Source organism: Protopterus annectens, chromosome 5.part0, assembly GCF_019279795.1.
Source record: "Protopterus annectens isolate FY-2018-M chromosome 5.part0, PAN1.0, whole genome shotgun sequence".
Classification (NCBI taxonomy): Eukaryota; Metazoa; Chordata; order Ceratodontiformes; family Protopteridae; genus Protopterus; species Protopterus annectens.
The window spans coordinates 487,593,237-487,616,209 of record NC_056735.1 but is presented as its reverse complement, the minus strand read 5'-3'; the positions used below and the strand labels follow the sequence as shown (position 1 = coordinate 487,616,209).

At 37.5% G+C, this 22,973-nt stretch overlaps 1 protein-coding gene across 1 annotated transcript in view; it reads right to left on the bottom strand.

Moving 5' to 3' along the window:
• The window catches only part of XK (X-linked Kx blood group), a 264,509-nt gene that overhangs the window by 40,454 nt on the left and 201,082 nt on the right, over positions 1–22,973 (bottom strand). The window contains exon 2 of the mRNA XM_044072408.1: positions 22,221–22,483. Coding sequence (XP_043928343.1) covers positions 22,221–22,483 — 263 coding nt within the window. The remainder of the gene's footprint in view (positions 1–22,220; positions 22,484–22,973) is intronic.

Here is a 22,973-nt window from a genome sequence, read left to right as displayed (position 1 = left end):
ATTGGGACATTATTATTATAATGGACAATTAAGACTTTATCAGCAACTTTTCATTTGTTGCACTACCATATGGTGAAATTACCATTGTTTATTTTGTAATTCGAACAGCATATATACTCATCGGATAAGCCGTGGCGTGATTATGTTTATATGCTCTTTTTATCCAGTCTATTGCATTGGTTGATTTTGTTTAGTATTTGTTTCATTACCCAGTGTTGAGATTGACAAAAATTTTTGTATTTAAGAGTTCACATTCAATATACATTTATTTCTGCTAGTAACAGTTCAGCTTGGATACATATGTTCCATTCTGCTCACACAAGGTTTTACATTTGGATATAGCAATATCGGTATAGGAGCCAACACATATATATAGGTTTCATGAGAGAACTATAACTTTTATTATATTAGGATAGTTTGACTCATTCACTAATTTGGTCATTGATTGGACTTTTATCTTGGATTAATCTGGTCTTGCTGCTGTATTCTTTGTATTGTTGCTCTTAGTTTATTCTCATTTTGAGTGTACAGTGTGGAATTCTTTACATCTTTGCCATCAGTTTATTTAAGAGAGGCACAAGGTGATTTTTTGGGTGGGGACGCAGCTTGGTATTGAATGATATGTTTATTTCTTCTTTTTTGGGCTGCTATTGTTCCTACTATTGTTAAACAAAATATTTACATACCTTTTACTGACATAGTTTTTGTGGCTATTATTGTCAGTAATATATTTTTTGATTTATCCAATTCTCACATTTTGGAACAAATACAGATCTTGACATGGATCTATCAAGCTTGGTAACAGGATTATCAGCTGATAGGGAAGATCTTAGAGCATTTGGCCTTGGTGCCTCTTTTCAGCTTAACAATAGTACCAATGATGTACTTAGTTCCGAGTCTACCTGTACTTTAGCTTTTGAAGGTTTATTTAAACAGCTTCGTACTCTCAGATCCAACATTTGGCATTCCAAATTATTTAAGGCATATATTGCCAAAGGGATAACCCCTCGAGGTCTAAGAATACGCATACAACCTCATGTGGGGACAGTGGACTCGGAGCTTAATGATCAGTGGTCTCAAATACAGCAGCAAGCCAGCATGTCCTTTGTGGAAGCTCTATCTAAATATTATGATTGAGTCATTGACAAAGAAATTGATGCAGTAACCAGATTGGTGGATGATGTCAAACCTTTTGAAGGTGAACCCTTTTACAACAAACACCTTAATAAAGTGGCCACCAATCTTAATAATTTGGAACAACAACTTAAAAGCAGAAAAATTAAGAAATTTAGGAGGGATCAGACTGATTACCAGCAGGGCAATCCTTTTTTAAACAATTCTAAGCATGTGAGATTTACACCTACATTATCAAAGACTTCAAAGAGAAAGAGACCACGCTCTATTCTGAGAAAATCTGGTCATGATATTGGGTCCTTGACTGAGGACATTTCTTATTGTACAGATAACGAATTCCAATCAGTATCAAGTTCACCATTACCAAAAAGGACAACATTGTCTGTCCCTTTAGGCCCAAGTATCGGCGGGGGGGAACGCAAACACAGGAGGCATAGACAATATTCAGAGTTTGTTGAAAATGGTCATACAGAATTAGTTACAGATTACAATAGCAATGTTTTAAACTTATCTGATTTTGTGCTATCTCCAGCCCATTTGTCTGTGCTCAATAAAGGCTTCCGGGTTTCATGGTGTCTGAAGAAATGTTTGCTCAAGATTTAATGTCCTTTTGTAGAACGTTAAATTTAAGACTGTTTTTTGGTAATGATGATAACAATTTTGCTGATGATAAATTTGTATATCATAAATCATCTTTTACTCCCCCAATGCATCCTTTGGTACATCAGTTCCAGAATAGCGTTCTCAAAGATCTGCATTTTTCTAGGTCAGAGACATATTATAAACCGAACAATGTAACTATTGTAGAAAAACAAGCTATTCTGGAACTACAAAATAACAAGAATATTGTCATCATTCCAGCGGACAAAGGTGGAGCCGTGGTTGTGTTAAATTGGAAAGATTATGATCAGGAAGCCAAAAGACAGTTGTCTGATGGTAGATATTACTTTGAGATGCATATCAATCCCATCCATCGTTTTAAAAAATTAATCGATGATTTTTTAATTCAGGCTAGGGATGAAGCTATTATCACCAATGACATCATGCAACAACTTATGATTCAGGACCCGGCCAATCAATACATCTATTTTTTGCCGAAAATCCATAAAAATCCATTACATCCACCGGGCAGACCAATTGTCTCAGGCAAGGGTTATATTACAGAACCCCTATCTCTTTATCTGACCAAACACTTGAAGCCCCTGCTTCATCTAGTCTGATCTCGATTACAGGACACTACAAACTTTTTGCAGATTATTTCAGATAGCCAATTAGAACCTGATTGGTTGATGTGCATGCTAGATGTGTGCGCTTTATATACAAACATCCCACATGAATCCGGTTTGGAGGCCCTAAGTTATTGGCTGGAGGTGGCTAATCTATATCATTCAGACTTCAATTCTTTTTTGGTACAGCTAGCAGGATATGTTCTTAGTAGTAATGTATTTTTCTATCAGGACACTTGTTACTTACAAACAAAGGGTACAGCAATGGGGGCTTCTTTTGCCCCCATTTATGCCGATTTGTTTATGGCATTTGTTGAAAAACAGCTCATTTATGATCATGAGAATAATATTTATTTAGAACACATTGACATTTGGAGACATTTTCTAGACGATTGCTGGATGGTATGGAAAGGAGAGATTGACATGTTACATGGATTCATATCTTATCTGAATAACAACTCATGGGGATTACAGTTTACTGTTTATTATGATTTAAACAGTATTACATTTTTGGATGTGACCATTAATAGATTACCAGACCATACGCTGAGTACTGAAGCATTCAGAAAATATCCCCAATATAATACCATTCTCCACGCATCTAGTTTTCATCCTCCACACATAGCCCGTAACATTCCCAAATCGCAATTCATTAGAATAAAACGAATTTGTTCTGATGATTCTTCATTTCAGAGCCAAAGGAAGGATCTTACAAACAGATTTAAAGCCAGGGGTTATGGCATGGGGTATGTGTTGTAGGCAAGCAATTTGGTTAATTCAACCAATAGGGAGGAATTTCTGAGATACAAAGATCATAACGTCACAACAACACAACCTATCAGGTTGGTTACAACATATGCCAGGAACACGGTCAACTTAATTGAAAGTGTCAGGAGACATTGAAACGTACTACAATATGATGAGGAGCTAGCGCAAATTATACCCAACAGATGTCAATTTTCATATCGTAAAGGCAAAAATCTTGGTTCTTGTTTCAATCATTATAAACATGGGTCTATGTATCAACCTTCTCAATAGATGCAAACTACTATAATGGGGGAGCCATTAGTTGGCTGTTATCCATGTGGACATTGTATCCACTGTGATAAGGTGGTCAAATCCAAACAATTTTCCAGCCGCAATTGTTCGGTAGTTTATGATACACAGTTTTTGCCAATTGTAGTACTGATTGGCTAGTATATCAAGCCACATGTACCTGTGGTTCTTTCTATATCGGTCAGACTTCCCGTCCTTTCAGAATCAGAATTTTGGAACATATCAGTAACATCAAAAACAAAAAGGCTTCCAATGCATTTTATAAACATCATCTGACACACTCTACTGCCAGGTTTTCATTTATGGTTATTGACATTGTAAAGGGCAATAAATCCAATAAAATGGGTGGCACTCTATCTTAAATAACAAAGAAAAAAAGTGAAACTGGGTGGGTTGTTCCCTCCCGGTTTGAATGAACAATTCTAGGATGGACCAATCAGCCTCGAGATATGTGTATTTAATGTTCAATTAAAGCTGTATTATTTTATATTTTATGCACTGAGGAAGGCTGTGATATTGTTCTGGCTGAAACCAGTCTGATTTTGTTCAAATAAAGTGGATCTTTTGTACACAGTATGCTGGCTCTTTTTCTACTGGTTTTCTACATTTGCTTTTGAGCCGTGCATCTGCCTTTCGGGCAGGAGTGCTGTTTTGCCTGTTAATTCAAACAGTATCAATATTCTGCTTCAGTGTAGCAGAAATTAAGCACAACAGTCCTGCCAAATACCATGAGATGCAGAAGGCTCACTATTAATATTGCTGTCACAGTATATTCTAACAAGTCTATCAAGGGCTTCTGAGCCACTGCAAGGAAAGTGAATACCACAGCTTCCACAATACCTGCAATTAATGACTTCCTGTAACAAGCAGGATAGGTGAAAACCTCCTGTTTCCTCAGAAAACCACAGCTTACTAGCATCCCTCATCATGCCTTAACTATTACACTTAAAATCAATGTAGTCATATGAGGCTGATAAACATTTACATTTTTCTTTACTGCAGTCACAGATTTGAAAAGGACAGCCCATCCAAGGGCAGGTGCCAAGTAAGTCAGGATTAAATAAATACTACACACTACACACACTATACTGGTTGGAATATTCAGTTAAGAGTTAACAATGAGTTTTTTCTTTATATGGTACTCTGGCTCTTTAGTAGCCACTTTAAATACCAGTTTATGGACTGTGCAAGTGATACCACATGACAGCAGCATCACTGTACTTAACGATTAAGTGTAGATGTCCAAAGCATTCATGAAATCATTTTGTTGAATGTTTCAAATAAAAAAAAAAAGTGAGGGAAAGCCATCCATGAGAAGAAGCCACCAGAACCATCATAAATCAATAACCAGCATTACAGTACTTTACAGCAGTGCTGTTGTAAGTGTAAGAGCCATATCTGGTTCTGCACTTGTGATAAGGAGACATTATATCTAACGTGGGGTGATTTGGAAATGAAACTTTCCACGTTGCTGGATGATAGATGAACCAGTTTTCAGACTGTTGAAAGTCTCATTTATCTCTTTGGTCCCCTTTATTTGAATAGGACCCTTACCTTTTGTGATATTTATCGAAGAACAGACAGGTATGAACTTTCTCTAGTAGCCTGAAAGTCCTACAAATGCCTTCACCTGCTGTTTACCATTGAGCGTAAGGCATTTTTGACAACCTTGTTTTGTCTGTCTGGTGACTAATTACCCATCTCCCAAACACATACCCTTGGTGGTTTTTGTCATACAGCACTTAATTTTGCAACTAAAAGAGTCTAGCACATATTGTACTTTGGATAAATGTGACTCCCAATCTAAATAATTTACTATGTCATTAAGGTCTGCTGCTAAGTACCTGGTGTGAAGTTTCAGGACTTATCCATGAGACTTTGAAAGGTTTCAGGAACTCAACGAATTCACTTTCAGTTTCTTCACAAACTTTGTTCACTGATAGAACAAATGGGATTTTCTGGTAAAAGACAGTAACAGGTATCTGATAACACAGGTTTTTCTATTATTTTTCACTATACAGAATTTAGTTCCTTCGGAAGTGCCTGCACCTACACCTTATCTTTATGATAACTGTTTTTTTTTTAGGCAGGACATCCTGCTCTTGCCCTATCTTTACTGGAAGTGTATTCAGGATTGTCTATTCTTGTCAGTGTACTAGGCAGCTACCCCCCTGTATTTTACTAGTGGTTTATTTTGACCACAGCATATATGACTATGTTCCCTAACTCCACACAGTTTCTGTAGTAGTACAAAACTAGGGAAGTCTTACCTTTTTATTATATCATGTGCTAAATTACTGGATGTAGTACTTTACCCAAAAGAGTTTGAATTTTTATACGTGCTACTGGATACTACTTCCTGTTACTGTAAACATGTACTGCTTCTGCCTTCCTTTTACAATTTGTTGTGTTTGCAAACACAAGTTTCCTTAATAAATGCGATCATGCTTCCATAATATAATAATCATTTTAATTTCTTCCTATCTAACAATACTGTTCATATGGCTAAATTAGTAGTGACACAGACACTATCCTGATTCTAATATTAAATCAGTTACTTTATCACACTTTAAAATCCACAAACCACAGTAAGAAACACGAAAAGGAACTTCAGCCAAAGCAAAAACCAAACACAGCTTGTAATTGTGAACACTTACGTCCACTTTATTAACATGAACTTCTTCAGACAATATGAACATCTGTGTCCCCTCCTTTTTATACATCAAAAATTACAGGACTTAATTAAACAATTAAACAAATAGCACTTCCTTAAAATTTGTTTAAGCAACAACTTAAAATCTTCCAAAAATATTGAACTTAATTTTCTATACTAGATGCTTTTATTGGTCCTAACCTAATAAAATTTAGAAACTGCAGTTCAAAATATATATTGTATTAAAAGAGATTATAAATGATACACTATGTTTCATTGTGTAATGCTTTTTAGTTTAAGTAGACAGGGTATTGAACACTGATTGTTTAACCCTGGAAAGCAATAAGCATTCAGAGTTGCCACCATAATTCCTGTTTTTCCAATAACAGACCCAAATTACCCCCCCCTCTTTCATTCATTTTCACCTGGTCAATCACCCTAAACTTGAATGTATGTCCGGGATTACACAAATTATACATTTAAATGTGACCTGATAGACATTTTAGCTAAAGGGCTTATCTTTGTGCCCACAGCTAGTACTAATATACCAAATTTATTAATGGAGTTTAAATTATATTTACAAAAGTTGAATTTAAAAATGCTTTCTGGAAGTAATGAATGTATAACAAGAAATGTTTTTCCTATTGCTAGTACTTTTAACCCCCGATGCACTCAACCTTAATTACATTTGACAAAATGTGTGAGATTGACTTTAGAGAGAATATTTCACTGGAGAAAAATAAGAATAGAGGTAGGTGTAAGCATAATTTAACAGAAGAGGAAATCTTTGTTGAACAACTTGAACTCAATGAATATAAGGGTCATGAAACCCGATAAAGGAGGGGGTATGTTTTTTTTTTAAGGAAAAACAGGAGTATGTGAACAGGATGGGTAAAATCTTAAATACAGATACTTATGAAGAAATTACCCTGAATGTACTCAATAAAGCATACCATAGGGTCAAAGAGTTTCTTAGGGACATGTTTATTATTAGACAAATAGATATTGCACTGCTTCATTTTTTTTTTTTTTTTGTTAATGGAGTCTCCCATTACCCCAATTATGTTTGGAATACCAAAAATACAAAAAAACTTACAGGACCTACCTATAACACCTATCATTAATGGGAGGAACTCAATTACTTACGCATGTGCAAAATTAGTAGATAACTGTATAAAAAATATATTAGTAATGAAAAACAAATATGCAAGGACTCATGGTCCTTTTAGAGAATATGAATAAACAAGAATTTAATAAAGACTTTAACATTTTAACTGTAGATGTAAAGGATTTATATACAGTTATACCCCACCAAGAAGGTATTGATTGGATGATAGAATTCTTAATGGAAAATGGTATGCCTGGGAATGATTTGAGGCTAGTAGAAGAATTATTGAATATTACATTGAAAAATAACTATTTCATGTTTGATGGAAAATATTACTCACAAAACAAAGGAGTGGCCATGGGTTCCCCTTGTAGGGACAGTTTTGCTAATGCAGTAATGGCCTATTGGGAGAATAAATTTATATTGAATAATAGTATGGTTAAGGAAAGTGTAAAATACTGTACACGTCACTTGGATGACATCTTTGTTTTCATTAATGGGAGTGTAGCGAAGGCAGAAAGAACAGTGGAATTAATGAATGGAAGTACACAGTTCTTGAAATTCACCTACATCTTTAACAACACAAAAATAGTATATCTAGACTTTGATTTTTTAAGGATTCATTAAATGTATGTTATGTATTGAAAATTTGCAGGAAAGAAACTTATTCAAACTCATTTTTGCATTTTTCAAGTGCACACCCTATGTATCAAAAGAAATCTGTAGTTAAGGTCAGCTAGTAAGACCCGCTAGAATGAACACTCAGGACATGGACTTTCAAGTAGAATGTCATACATTGAAAAGTATGTTCCTTAAAACAGGGTACCCTGAATTTCTTCAAGAAGAACTAATAAACAAAGTCGCAAATAAGAGACATAATGGGCATTTTTTGCCTATATTAAGCAAAACTTTTAGTACTGTAACAAACAGTAGCCCCCAGATACCATTTATTGATAGGGAGGATAAGCGATACAAAATGAGTTTCTTAACTACTTTTAATACTGAAGCTAGACTAATTGTTAGAATTCTGAAGAAGAATTGGTGACCCTTTTGGAAAATGTAGAATGTAGGAATAAATTAGGGTTAACACCAAGAATAATTTATAGAAAAGGATTAAATTTAAAAGCTATTTTGGAAAGGAGTATGAAAGTACAACAGAAAACAATAAGGATGTTCAGATGTGAAGCATGCCCTTACTGCATGTTTATGGATATAGGGGTCAACTTTTGTATTAAAAATAGACACTTTAAAACTAATGAGAAATACAATTGCAATTCAAACAATGTTGTCTATTGTGGTAAATACAATGACTATGAAGAATTCTATACAGGCAAAACAGAATGTAAATTGAGAGAAAGGGTTTATGAGCACTTGTATAATATAAGGAAGGGAAAAGACAATAATGCACTAGCCAAACATGTATACGAAAATTGTTGGTCATACATTCAAGATTAGGGTGCTTGACCAGGTGAAAATGAATGAAAGGGGGTGATGTGAGTGTTTTTTTGGAAAAACATGAATTATGGTGGCAACTCTGTTTGAATGCTTATTGCTTTCCAGGGCTAAGCAATCAGTGTTCCATAGCCTGTCTACTTAAAATAAAAAGCATTACACAATGAAACATACTGTATTATTTATAATCTCTTTTAATGCAATATTTATTTTTAACTGCAGTTTCTAAATTTTATTAGGTTCGGACCAATAAAAGCATTTAGTATAGAAAATTAAGTTCAATGTTTTTAGAAGATTTTAAATTGTTGCTTAAACAACAAATTTTAAGAAGTACTATTTGTTTAAATGTTTAATCAAATCATGTGATTTCTGATGCATAAAAAGGAGGGGACACAGTTGTTCATATTGTCTGAAGAAGTTCATGTTAATAAAGTGGATGAAAGCGCTCACAGTTACAAGCTGTATTTGGTTTTTGCTTTGGCTGAGGTTCCTTTTCATGTTTCTTAATTTATCACACTTAATTGGTACAGTTTCATTATCAGCATGCTGGCTAAAAATCATTACTCTCCACAGACACACACACACACACACACACACACACACACACACACACACACACACACACACACACACACACACACACACACACTTGCTATGTCTGGAATTAGAACTCCTACCTAACTAGTATGTTACACTATAGCATTACTCAGTTCTCACAAGCGCCACTGAGCTTATGGGGCTAAGACTTGGCCAGAGGGTTATTTCAAGGTAACTGACTTCAGTAGGAGTGCTAACATGGGCAATGGGAAGTGCAGTGAGTGTCAATGGGCCATAAACCATTCCTCTGGAAACACACACACACAACACTCAGTCACACACAACTTTATATTTGACAGGACTGGGTATACAAATGCTAGATGAATACTGATTTGTACTATCATGTTACACAGTTATCATGAGCACCACAGACACTATAGTGCTAAGGGCTACCAAAAGCAAATGTTTACAGTGATTGACATCGGCACATCATGTGATATTGGCCAATCAGATGTGTGGTGAGTGGGACAGTTCCTCATGATGGAAATCTCTCTGTCACTGTCTGTCTCTCTCTCTCTTCCCCACATCTGTGTGTGTGTGTGTGTTTGACCTATTATAATGTGCTGGCCTTGGATATGTGTGAGTATTCCTATCCAATGTGTGTGCAAAGCATGAAGGGTGTACAATGTGTGTGTGCACAGACATCTGTGACTGACAGATATGTATAGTCCACTGTTGTCAGACATGGGCTTCATTTCTCTAAGTGTAGGATCATGCCCAGTATGACCTTCTGTATTTAGTGTGTGAATCCATTCCAGGTAGGTTGTACTCCAGTCCAGGATTTGGTGTTTACACCTACAGCTAGAGACCTGTTTCTGCAGGATATATGTAGATAGGTTGACAATACTGAGTCACAATGGGTGAAAGATAGTGGGATACTGTAACTATTGTGTCTGTGCTGCTTGTGTTACATGGTTGGTGTTAGCAGAGATATTCAAACATATGTACTGTTTTACACTGTGGTGTATTATGTCATCAACTACTGACAGATATACTTATTTGCTCACAGTTATTTGCTGGGAAATACAAGATGAATGAAGCTGTGTCCAGTATTGTGGTCTGCAGCCTACATATTCTTGCACACTCATGCCATTTTGGAGGGGTAGCTGCAGACACTTGCTGATGGGTCTATGTAAATAGTCCAACACCTTGGTACTGTGGTGGCTGAGGATTCCCTGCTTGTACAACTATTGACGTAACAGAATGGCCATATCCTGCTGTGGCCATACCTCTCATCTGTACAGATTCACCCAGGTTACCCAGAGGCAGGGCTCATATATCTGGTCAGTTCCCCCTTCACATTGTGGTTTGCAAGCAGGTTTGTAGCCACCCATTACTGGGTTTACAGGTAGGGGTAGCACAGGCACACATCAGAGTTTCAGACTTCACACACTCCATGACATCCATGCTTCTACACCCCCCAATCTGTTATTCTATCCTTTTCCTAACATTATGCGAGTGATATCTGTGAAGTATCCCTATAGTTGTCCCTTCATCCCAGCAGTATTTAGGGGTTGGTCCACATTTCATGCAGTAGGACATGGTGGGCATGCTACTGAGAATTGTCAACATGGCCTTGCATTTGTGTTCTGTGGACTGTGTTATGTTGCTAGTTGGGACACCATGAGATAACATACATTGGCAGTACAGGTGAGGCACAGGCTTTTGACAGAGGACTGTAGGGCATTTGGTAGTGATGCAGGCCATCTGTAGCAGGCCAGTGCATTCTGTCACTCCTACATTCCCAGGTTGTGAGCCACTGGATTCCCCCTAGGGTGACAGGGTAAGTGTGCGAGGTGTTAATGGCAAATGTTCCTGTCCATATTAATCCATTGGTCTGGATGCTGGGAGGGTGCTACTTACAGCTCAGAACACACCTGCATGGGACACCTCTTCAGCATGCTGCATTCGGTGGGTATTCCCATACAGAAGTGGGGGTCATACTGTACTCATTCCCAACAGTAGGGATTTGAGCTGTGATAAACCTGTGGCTGATGCTGGGGTGAGTTGATTGCATGTGTGATATGGAAACTTCTTGCAGCTGACTCACAGATATACCTGGGACATTCCCCTTATGCTGCCTTGTGCGGGGACATAGGCAGTCTCTCATTACTTCATAACTGTGCCAGTGATTGGCCAGACTACATTAGTATTCCATACTACACAGACAACTAATGTGCTGCTAACCTGTATGTACAATTCCAAAGGTGTGTGCAGTTGACAGTTAAATTTTATGTACTCTGTCTAGGGTACTTCCAGCTGTGTACTGTGTATATGTCTGGGCCCACATTCATGGCATGTCCGTCGTTCAGATGGTGACAGATATTGACATCTGAACAGTGAGTATGGATGACTGCTGAATTGGGTCTTGCTGGGATGCACTGTGACAGGCACTGCAGTAGTCAGAACATGGCCCTGTCATCGACAGTACTGGCCATAGGCTACCAGGACACAACCCTCCATGCCTACATGCTGACCACTTCCACACAATGTACAACATAAAACAACCTAACACACAGAGCCCTGCATATTGTGCACATGCAACAATCTATCCTGTAAATTGGGCCAGCTCAGGTAATCTGTGCTCCACTGTTATTAAACCCACACGTACATGGGTACCTGTCAAATCTTCGAACGCTCAAAATTTCGAACGTTACATGGTCGAGACCAAACGTTCCAAATTTTGAGTGCTCGAAGACAGACTTTCAATGGCACCGTACGGTGAAGATACAGAGAATTTCCCTTTTCTGCACTGAAGTGCGGTCTCGAAGTTGGTATATTTAAGTAGGGGGGTGTGGGGGGTGCTACCCCTCACGTGGGGGGTGCAGGGGGGCTTGTCCCCCTGCCTACACTGTTAAAGTGTTTTTTTCTGTGTTTTCTTTTTTTTTATGCTCGAACATCCAAATGTCGAACATTTGGTCTCGACCATGTAATGTTCAACATTTTGGATGTTCGAACATTTAACATAGACCCCACTGACATGCTACTGCATTTCTACATAGGATTGTGGGGGGGCACACCTGACAACTGTAAACATTTGCTAAGACTGTACTGGTATTTCAGGTACTCTGTTGGCTTCCATTTCGTTCTGTATTCTGACCTATCATGCAGACTAGAGGCATATCAGTATAGTACAGATCTTAGGTTTTATTGACCTACATTTCAGTTTCGAACTTCTTACCCTTCAGAACTAAAATACAACTGCCAGACCTATTGTAGTGTGTCTGTGTAGGTCTGGAGGGAGGCTGTTCTCCATTGCCATCAATTGTAGGCCTTAGCACAGCCTTTCTTTATGGTCATCTACACATGTCCTGCTGACTGAGGCTGTTGTTGGGTATGTGAGCTTCACTGACATGCATGTGTGTGTCCTATGGACACACATTTGGACCACCACATGTCCTGCAGTGGGATTTGTCACCTTGTCTAGTACTGCCTACTTTGTTGACACCAGTATTTGTTATGGATTTCATGCTGCCCATATAGGTGTCCACTATCTGCTGCCATCCCATTCAGCCACCTGATTCCCTTGCATGCTCACATCCATACCATAGATACACATAGCAGAACATACTACTCCATTCAGCAGTTGCTAAGAAGAGTGACTTACCTTGTGGCTGTGCCAGTGTTGCGGATGGTGCTGGAGGGATGACTATGTCGGATGCACATAGTACACTCCCTATACATGGTAAAGCACAGGTAGTGTCATGTTTGGCATCCCTTTTACTGTATGTGCGAGTCAGAGAGAGGTGTCATTCCATGGGTTCCTACCATGTCAGTGCATGTGCTATGCATTGCCTCTTTGCCAAAGTCTGGGCATACTGGGCATGCATCCTTCTGCCTACATGGGCAGGCTCAGGTTGTTCCTCCTACGAGTCCCTCTGTGCCTGTGCTGACCTTGGCAATGGTGGAGGGCTGTGTGGCCCTGCCCCGTGCAGTTCCTGTTGCAGCTGTTTCCACAGGATTATATTGTGTAGCATGGCACATACAATGAAAATTTGTGTAAACGTAAGTGGAGAGTACTGCAAGGCTCCACCAGATATGTCCAGGCACCAGAACTGTGACTTGAGCATCCTAAACACATGCTCTGTCATGATTCTGGTTTATGTGTGTGCCACATTATGGAGTTCTTGTTCAGGTATGTGTGCATTTCTGATGAGTGTCATCAGCCACAGCTCCAGTACGTAACCAGCATCCCCCATTAGGTATCCTTTCCCCTTAGCAACCACTAGTCCATGGCATTGTTGTCTTATGCATGCCATTGACTATTATGGCAGAATGCTGATTTGAGTTTAAAAGCTTATTGCCAACTTTTTTCCTTATTTTCAGGCCGATCCCATTTGTGCACCACTGCCCTATGCTTAAACAGGCAAAATCGGCCACAAAAAAATAAAAGTTATTTTTTATAATTTTGCAACTATTTCCCATGACAATAACCATATATTTGGCCATTGGCATGCTTACTACATTGAATACATACTTTCTTTCGAGCTGTCATGCCTCCATTTTGTATTTTGCAGAAATGTATTCTGTTAGTAACCAAATACATTTCTGCAGGTAACACTATTCATGCACAAATGCCTGCCTGCTTCCTGGATCACTAATTCACCTCATCTGCACGGTTTTCACCAGCAAATGGGGAAATTAGCTTACAGGAGCTGTGTCCGTGCAGGAATAGTGTAGGAGTGCTTGTGCACGTCCCAGGAGCTCATTCCTGGATCGCTCGCCGGCCATATTGTGTGCAGCAGCTCTTGCACTTTTCCTGCACACTGTGCAGGGCTTGCTGAATCTCAGGGTCAGTGTTCATTGCTTATTTTTAACAAATGAATAAAACCAGACTGCTTACAAGCAGCAGTACAAAAACTTCACCACTTCTTAACTGTATAATTACAGGAAAAAGCTCACTCCTCATAGCATAAAGCTGTTTCATTGTACTATATTATAATTAGGCTGCAATGATGAAGTTAATGGGAGGTGATGCCCTCTATAGCACGTCATATCCAGATGTGCTACAAGGATTGAGATTTTTCCTATAATTATTCGGTTAAGAACTTCACAAACTTGTAGAATAGAGCCTTCATATTATAACTACGAGAGAAGTGATGAAGTTTTTGTACTACTGTTTTGCAAGAAGGCTGATTTTATAAATTTATTTAAAGATAAGCAATAAACGCTATGTTTATATTGTTAATTGTTTTCACTATGATGCTAGAGACAGTATAAAGTAACATAGAATAATGAATATATGATAGATATGAGAAGGAAAGGATTGAAGTGATTTATAGCTGAGTATGAAAGGGAAAAAGACTAGGAAGTAATGAGGCATAGTGAGTATAATGAAGCATTAGAATTAACTTAATTAAGAATTAGCATTACTCCCACTAGAAATCAGGACCCTTATATATCCTAAACAATTTAAGACAGCCACCAAAGAGCACTTTAAAAGTCACTAGTCCTGTCACTGCACTCTCCCTCCTTAACATCCCCTACTTCCCATACTTTTTTTCTGCCCTTAACTCGCTCTTCTCACTAGCTCTCTCTAATCTTCCTTGAATACTCTTTCTACTGTCTTCTAAAATCTATTAAGCAAATTGCGTCAGAGAAACATTCTATTGTAATTGTCTTGCCTTCATGCAACTACATCATGATAAAACTGGGTTTTTGTAACCACTTATCCTAAAAACTATACTAATCTTAATGACATATTTCTTTTTATACATCTTGAAATAGTTATGCTATACTCCTGATTACTGATACTGTATAACATTGTATTGCTACTTAATGCTTGTAATAATCCTGTAACATTGCTGCTTAATGCTAATTTATAATGAAAATTATATAATATTGTTGGAGCTTTTCTCCCTGGGCCTCCACTGAAAAAGGGCTCTTCAGCTCAGTTGGACAATCCCAGTCAACAAATGTAAAATAAATAAATACATAAATAACTTTGCAGGAGCGGTACAATGGTTGTAACAACAGATTGAAGTATGTGATGTACCTAGCAAGGTTAGTTAGCTGAAAGACAGGAAACAGAAAATGGTTCAGACAACACATACAAATTTTTTGATGCTCCTTGTAAGGTAAGCTAGCTTTAAGACAGAGTGGTGAAAAGATATTGCTGCACAGATGCAGTTGTAGCGGTCATATAACTGTAAAGAAAGGAATATTTGTATGATGTTTACATAGTACTGAAGAGATAACCTATAGCAAATTAGAAATGGCTTAAGATGGCATTTATATCATTTTTTGAATGTGAGTAGACTGATTATTTGTCTTAATTCATGTGGTATGAGGTTTCACTTGATGATAAGGAAAATACAGTAGAAACAAGACTGGACAAGTAGGAAGGACAATTGCTAAATACAGTGATTAGCTAAAGAGGAGAGGAGGGGAAAGGTAATTTAAGAAGATTATGAGGTGGAAGAAACACAGAAGCAGACACACATAGGATTTTGTTAATTTGGTAATTGAATTGTCCATCTCTGACCATCTTTGGCCATGATTTGATTCACAAGGGTAAGGGTAAATTTACTATAATTGTTCAATTTAAAGTAGCCACTCAAATGGCGTTTTTCTGAGGAAGCTAGAGTGCCTGCTGCAAGCTCAGGCAGACATAGGGAAATCTCAAGGCAGTTGTGCAATGGATTAATCACTGGTGGAAGTGATGATAAACAAAAAGAAAAGATTTTGTGAACTATAGAGGCAAGTGTGACCACCAGGAAATGGTGAAGAAGGAGAGAAAGGGTCAAAATGTCAGTACATTCTGAAAGGGGACAGACAATACAATACAAATCCAGGGGACTAAGGTACTACCTTTAATGGCAGGCCACAGGGTAAAGAAAAGCTACTGCACAGGTGGGAGGTGAACAGTGGGATATAAAGTTCAGTACATTCTGAAAGGGGACAGAGAATAAGGTACAGGTGACACACACACATCCAGGGGACTAAGGTACTACCTTTAATGGCAGGCCACAGGATAAAGAAAAGCTACTGCATGGGCGGGAGGGGAACACTGGCATATAAAGTATGTGAGGGAATAATGGGGACTTAGGGGTTGTGGAGTTTCATTCTTTACTTTTTAGCATTTTAAGTTTATACATTTCTTGCGTATGAACTGAGGGAAATATTACAAGAGCCGAAACACCTCATGAAGTATCATCTGGTATCAAGACTATGATTCAACTAGGAAGAAAATGGGTCCATGACAATTTCTCTTCCACACACCTTAAAATAGATTCCAACAAACACACAAATCACACCACGAAAGAGCTGGAATAAAAGCTTTACTGGTGCATCCGGTACCTCAGCTTACGCCTTCAAGGAATGTTTAGTACACCAAACAGCACATATTTTTATACAACTTCATTCATTGGACAATTGAATAATAGTGCAATTAATTAAATATAATTTACCTATTCCTTTCCCCATTTAATATACCAACACTCAAAACAGTCCTTATATATATATATATATATATATATATATATATATATATATATATATATATATATATATATTTATATACTAAAGTGGTATGACATTATGTATAATTAATACATTTAATTTTCGTCTAATACTTCTAAATTTAATTCCCCTAAATACATGAAGAGATATGTTTCAAAATTATGTTATGCTAAATTTATAAACTACATAAAACACATTGCTATTCCTATATTACAATGGCATGAATAACAAATATCAGGACAGAGAAGTAAAATGCATTTAAATCCTCTTTAACTCACTTTTAACTCACATTTAAATTTATGTCAAGATTTAAGAACCCTGGCTATAAAGTGCCAAAGTTAATAATACATTTGGTTTCTAACCACATTAATTTCCTTACAAATTCATCCCCTTGACAATGACTGGGCTTGGCCAACACGCTATAAAAAAAGGTTGAATCTGAACCATCATGGTACCTAACAAAATGTTCTGCTACAGGGCTTTCCACTCTTCCTCTCCTGATGTCACCTAAGTTTTCCATAATTCGTTTTTTCACTGCCCTTTTAGTCTGTCCTATATACCATTTTACTGAAGAGCATTCACACCCTAAAATGCAAATCACCCCTCAGGATTCACAATTGTACTGATCCCTGGCCTTATATAACTTCTCATTGTTGATGAGCCCATCTATATTCTTAATCTTCTTGCACACTATGCTCTCTTTCCAACTTACTTGTGGATAACAATTCCTTGAGATTCTTAAATCTACTATAGGAAAAAGTAACCCTCTCCGGAAAGAGTTTCCTGAGGTTCCCATCATTGGTAATAATTCCTTGAGATTCTTAAATCTACTATAGGAAAAAGTCACCCTCTCCAGAAAGAGTTTCCTGAGGTTCCCATCATTGGTAATAATAGGCCAGAATCTATTCACTAACCTTTTCTCTGAAAAAAGTGAATATTTACTTACAAAGAACATTTTGTTTTGGTCCTCTCCTTCATTCAAATTCCAAACTTCACTTTTACTGCTCTGTACTTCTTTTCACATATATGCCAGCCCCAGTCTTTTCCTGACTTTATTTTCAGTTACGGTTAGAACCCCCTCATCATAGCCTCTACTCTGAAGTTTGTTCCTAACCCTCTCAAACACAAACATTTCTCAACTGACATAAATGTCAAGAATGGAAAAACTGAAATCTAAATGTCAACATCAGAAATGCTGATGTATGGGAATAAAGGGGAACCTGCTGTGTATAATCACAGTACAGCGTGGATTGGGGAAATGGCCCTTTCTCTGATTTAAAGCAATTTCAAAGTTAGAATGTATAATTAGCAGCAGGTGTGCAAGGGGGCTTGACCCTTGAAAAAACAATGTTTTAACTGTTTTCTTTTTTTTTTTTTTTTTGAGTCAACATTCTGGATGTTGTTGTTATGACACTAAGCATTCATAATGTTCAGTTTAATGACATGAGTCCAAAACCTGTGGAATAGTGATATCATAGAAGTTTGCTGTCTAGAAAAAAGCAGGGTAGAAAATAAAGGAGAAAGAGGTGTGAGGACAGGATAGGGAAGTGGATGCAGCAGGCCTGGTGGATTTAGAGGTGGATGGGGAGGTAAAAATAGGAGGACACATGAGGATGAAATTTATCACTCAGTGAAATTAATAATCCATAAAGAGAGACTAAAGAAAAAGTAGAATCAAAGGTGAAAGAAAAGCTACAGTAATGCGGAAAAACAAAGGGCAGTGAGCTGAGTAAGTATGAAAAGGGATGTTAGTAGTACAGGACTACATTAAAGGAAAGAAATAAAGGATAAGTCAGTTATTTTTGGATATAATCATTTGATAATTCAAAAAAGCATGGCATACAATTTGTGGATTTTACCAAAAGCATTTGTAAAGGACAATGCTAACCACTGGAGTCATTTTATCGGCCTAATGAGGAGGACCCAGGGTTTTACAGGTGTTTTACGACAGTACAAGAGACAGCAGGAGGCAGATGCAGTCCAGGTAAGAGAAGATGGACTGCTTAAAAGCAGGTGAGAAGGTGACTGGAAGAAACTCAATGGGAGTAAAACTGAATGCACCTTTTCAAGAGATAACAGGAGTAAACTAAAAGTTAAATTTCTTTCTTTAAACTGGAGCAAGCAAATTGGTGTGATGATAGGGTTCACTATACAAAAGTGGTGTTTATCTGATCATGCCATTTTAAAATAAAGGTAAAACTGATGGGGATGCTGAATGTAAGAGACAGTCATTATGTCTGTTCAGGCAGAAGGACTTGAAATTTAAATTCTTGGTAAGAAATATTCATTCATTCATTCAAGCATTAATTTTAAGATAGCCAATTTATACTTTTCAGAATCACTGGGAATCCAGAGTCTGCCTCAATAACTAGTGTGCATGAAGGCAGCTAACTAAAGACATGATACCAGTCCATCCTAAGATGCAGAGATACACTCACACATACAATACACACACAGTTAAGGCAATCTCAAGCCACCTACCAGGTTACCTACATGCATTGTTAAGGCTATGGGGAAAACTCAGACTCCAAACAGAAATCTCATTCAGTTAAGGAACAATCCAGAGAATCAGGCACTGTAAGTCAGCAAGATTATCTTATGCATTACAGTGTTGATCTGATTACAGACATACTAGAAAAAACAACATGAAGAGACAGGAAGAGAGAGATATCTGATGTGGCATGCAGGGGAAAAAACAACAATGCACTGCCTGTGGGAATGAAAAGAAGATGGACATCAAAGGGAAGAGGGTGGAAAGAGAACTGAGATTGTAGCAAATGGAATGGCTAATGAACAATATGACAAAAAAACAGTGTATGATATTAAGACCTAATAATAATGAGCCATTAATGATCTCTTCTTGTAGTTCAGGTTTGATTCCTTCAGCTTCCATCTGTATAATATGTGACTCACTGCAAGTCACTTAACCAGACCATGCAAACAGGCTGAATCTAAAAAAAGACCATGTGGATCAGTGCTGTAGCCCAGTAAACCAATGCAAATAAAATAAATTAATTAAATAAATAAAAGATCTACAGTTGTAGATCTAGGTACTACTAATGACTGGACAGTAACATGTCTGGGTACTACTGATAGCTTAGGCCAAGGTCGAGATGCAAAGGGAAAAAGGAATCAAAGTTAGATGAACCGTAATAAGTAGAATATGTTAGCCTCAACGATTAAAGAAAAAAGGAAAGTAGCAGGAGTGTCAGAATTCATAAACTGCAGGCATAATCTCTTCTCAATAGGGGAGGAAGTAACTGATGTTTTGTCTCTTATAATGAAGTACTGCATAAGAAAATAGGTCAGAAGATTGAAAAGACTGGTCAGTGGATGGAGAATTAAGGCACAGAATAGATTTGTCTGTGGCATATCTCTTAACTGGTCCTTATTTTGCATGATGGCCATGATTTTGCCTCTAATTTTTTGTGTTGTCCCTTATAAAAAAAAATTATTTTTTTGTCAGACATTAGAGTTTCACACTTACTATTTTTCAAAAAATGCATATTGACATTACCGTTTTAATTGAATTAGAGCGATATCTAAAATTTGTCCCTGAGACTTTGGCTCTCACAGCCATTATTTTTGGTTTTATCTAGAAGCTGAGAGGTATGTCATGGGCCTAAGTGAGAGTCAAAGAAAACTGCTAAACAGAGATGACGGAGGAAATTTAAAACACGATGCAAGTGAAGAAGGTGTCAGATGAAGATGGGTTTACACTGCATTTCTATAATGATGTGTTCGTGGAAGTCATAGTACAATTTAAGGATCTATACGGGGGTTGACATGGAAAACTGCTATCTGTGGTAAGGACTCTGTTTACAGGAATTGCAAAATAGGACAAAGGTCATGATATTATAGGAAACAACAAGCTTCACTTCTCAATGCCCAGGTATATATTTTAATACTAGCAATAATGGCAAACCCTGAGCAGATGTTTTATGTGACGAAAAAGTTATCTCACAATCATTGCAAGATGTTGTGGGGTAGGTTGTGGAAGACAAGTTCAAGAATATGATTATTTTGCTTTTCAGTGCTAAAAAGCATTATATGGTACAGGGATGTGGTATTTAGCTCAGTCCATTAATGACAGTAACCTTCTGGAAATTTTAAAATGAAAAGTAAAGACTTTATATGTTTGGTATGAAGACGCGGAGGATATCCAGCTGAGTCAAGTTAGAACAGGACTGTCTGCATGCTTGCTAATCTTGGTCATGGAAGTCCTAGTGAAAACACTTACAGCTGATATTTAGAATGTAGAGAGCAGAGGCACGTGTGACCCTTTCAGTCTGTGCAGCTGAATGCATCCTTATGACAAAAAAGTAATTAAAGTCGGTATTAATATTAATGAGGAGGTAGACTTGGGGATGAGTATGCTAATCATGAAACTAAAAAATGGTAGAAAAAACATTGTGCAATGGTTGTGTAGCAACAGTGCTGTATATGACAAGCCAATTTAATATTGTATTTGTGATTGCTACAATTGCAAATACAGAAATAACTAGACCAGAAGATCATAAAACAGGAATGTCGAGGACCACATGAGCTACAATGTCAAATATCGAACCTCCCAACCAGCATGGACACAAAAATAAGTGCTAACATGGGTCCAGAAGAGGGACAAGTCCAGCTGTTTACGTCTGTGGTCCTCGACATTCTTGTCTTACAATTTTCTGGTCTCATTATTCCCATATTCATAATTGAAGCAATCACAAATATTTTACTACACCAATTAGCTATTAGGAGATTCATTCAAAGAAGAACAGAAATTATTTAGAAGACTATGGATAGTTATGAGTGATGTGGGAAAACATCTAGAACTCACTGCTAAAGGTTCGTGAGACTGGGCGTCTGGCAATGTTGAACGTAGAAAGGTATGCCACAGTGTTCAATGTAAATTCAATCTGGTTTGGGGGAAGCAGAAAGGAGTGGGAGCCTGTAGGCTTTCTGGGAGAATAAAGAGTTTCTCTTTACAGGAGCATGTACATTAGACAGATGGTAGAAAAATCCAAGAATTAATGAAGTCAGAGGTGGTACGTGGAAAGAGAATAAAAAGATTTGCATGTTAGGAAAGAGAGTCTGCAGTGGAGCAGAAGGAAGGATGCAAGGCATAGCAAAATATAGGGTCAGTACATGTGTCAATTTTTGTGTGTGTGTGTGTGTGTGTGTGTGTGTGTGTGTGTGTGTGTGTGTGTGTGTGTGTGTGTGTGAGGGGGAGAGAGAGTTATTTCATGCTACAATGTAAAATTAAAGACCCAGGCATGAGTATTTGTGTGAATGCTTTCAACTGTGTGTGTGCTTGTGCAAATGTGTGAGTGGGGGTTGTTATAAAATTCAAAAATTAACTTAAAATGTTTAAATACTACAGATGTTTTTTTATAGGTTGTATAAATGCTCAGAATTATGGGTACAAAAAGCATGCAATATAGCAACTTAGTTACAAAGGAGCAAATATATAACCATATATGGTGCTGCAATCCATACAGCACCCACTGATTCTTATAAGCTACAGTGTACCAGCCATGCATCTTACCTCTTGGCACTGTAACTTCTTTTTGCAGAACACTTATGTACAGCTGAAGTGTGAGCTGAGGAGCTGAACCCAGTGAAGCCTGCACTACAGAACTCCTGCTGAATGCAGATCTATGTGTGAAGAGTTTTCCTTCAGCTTGGCCAACTTCTTTCTCAATTTCATCTGTACAGCCATCTCTGGGAATCTGTTTTTTTCTGGTGATGCTGACATATGGTTCTTCAGTTCTACCAGCTTTTACATAAATATAAAATACTTCCACACACCTAAATGAATGAAAGAAATTTGCATTACATAAAATATACTTGTATAGATCAGTTATATATTTGTACAGAACTGTTTTGTTTAATTACTTGCATCTGTCTTGCTCTACATCATGTCAGCAATAAAAACATATTAAAGGCTTAAGAGCAGAAGTTGTGTTTTAATTTCAGTCCTCTCAGTCAACTCAAATGCTGTTCTTCAGTCTTCCTAAATAGATGTAATGTGTTTATTTTGCAAAAGAGTAAAATAAACTTCCTGCCAGCTGTAGAATCTGTCACATATTCAAGGGCACTACCACAGTATCAGTCCCACAGCTTACTTCCACACTCACTTCCACATTTGAAACTAAGGGCAAGATAACATATACAAAACAAGCCAAGAGCTACCCCAGAAGTAAAACCATGGGGAATAAATATAGGCCTCCTATAACTCCAGATTATTGTAGTTAAGTGAACCTTTTGTCAAAAGAATAAACATTCTCCTTCCTAGACT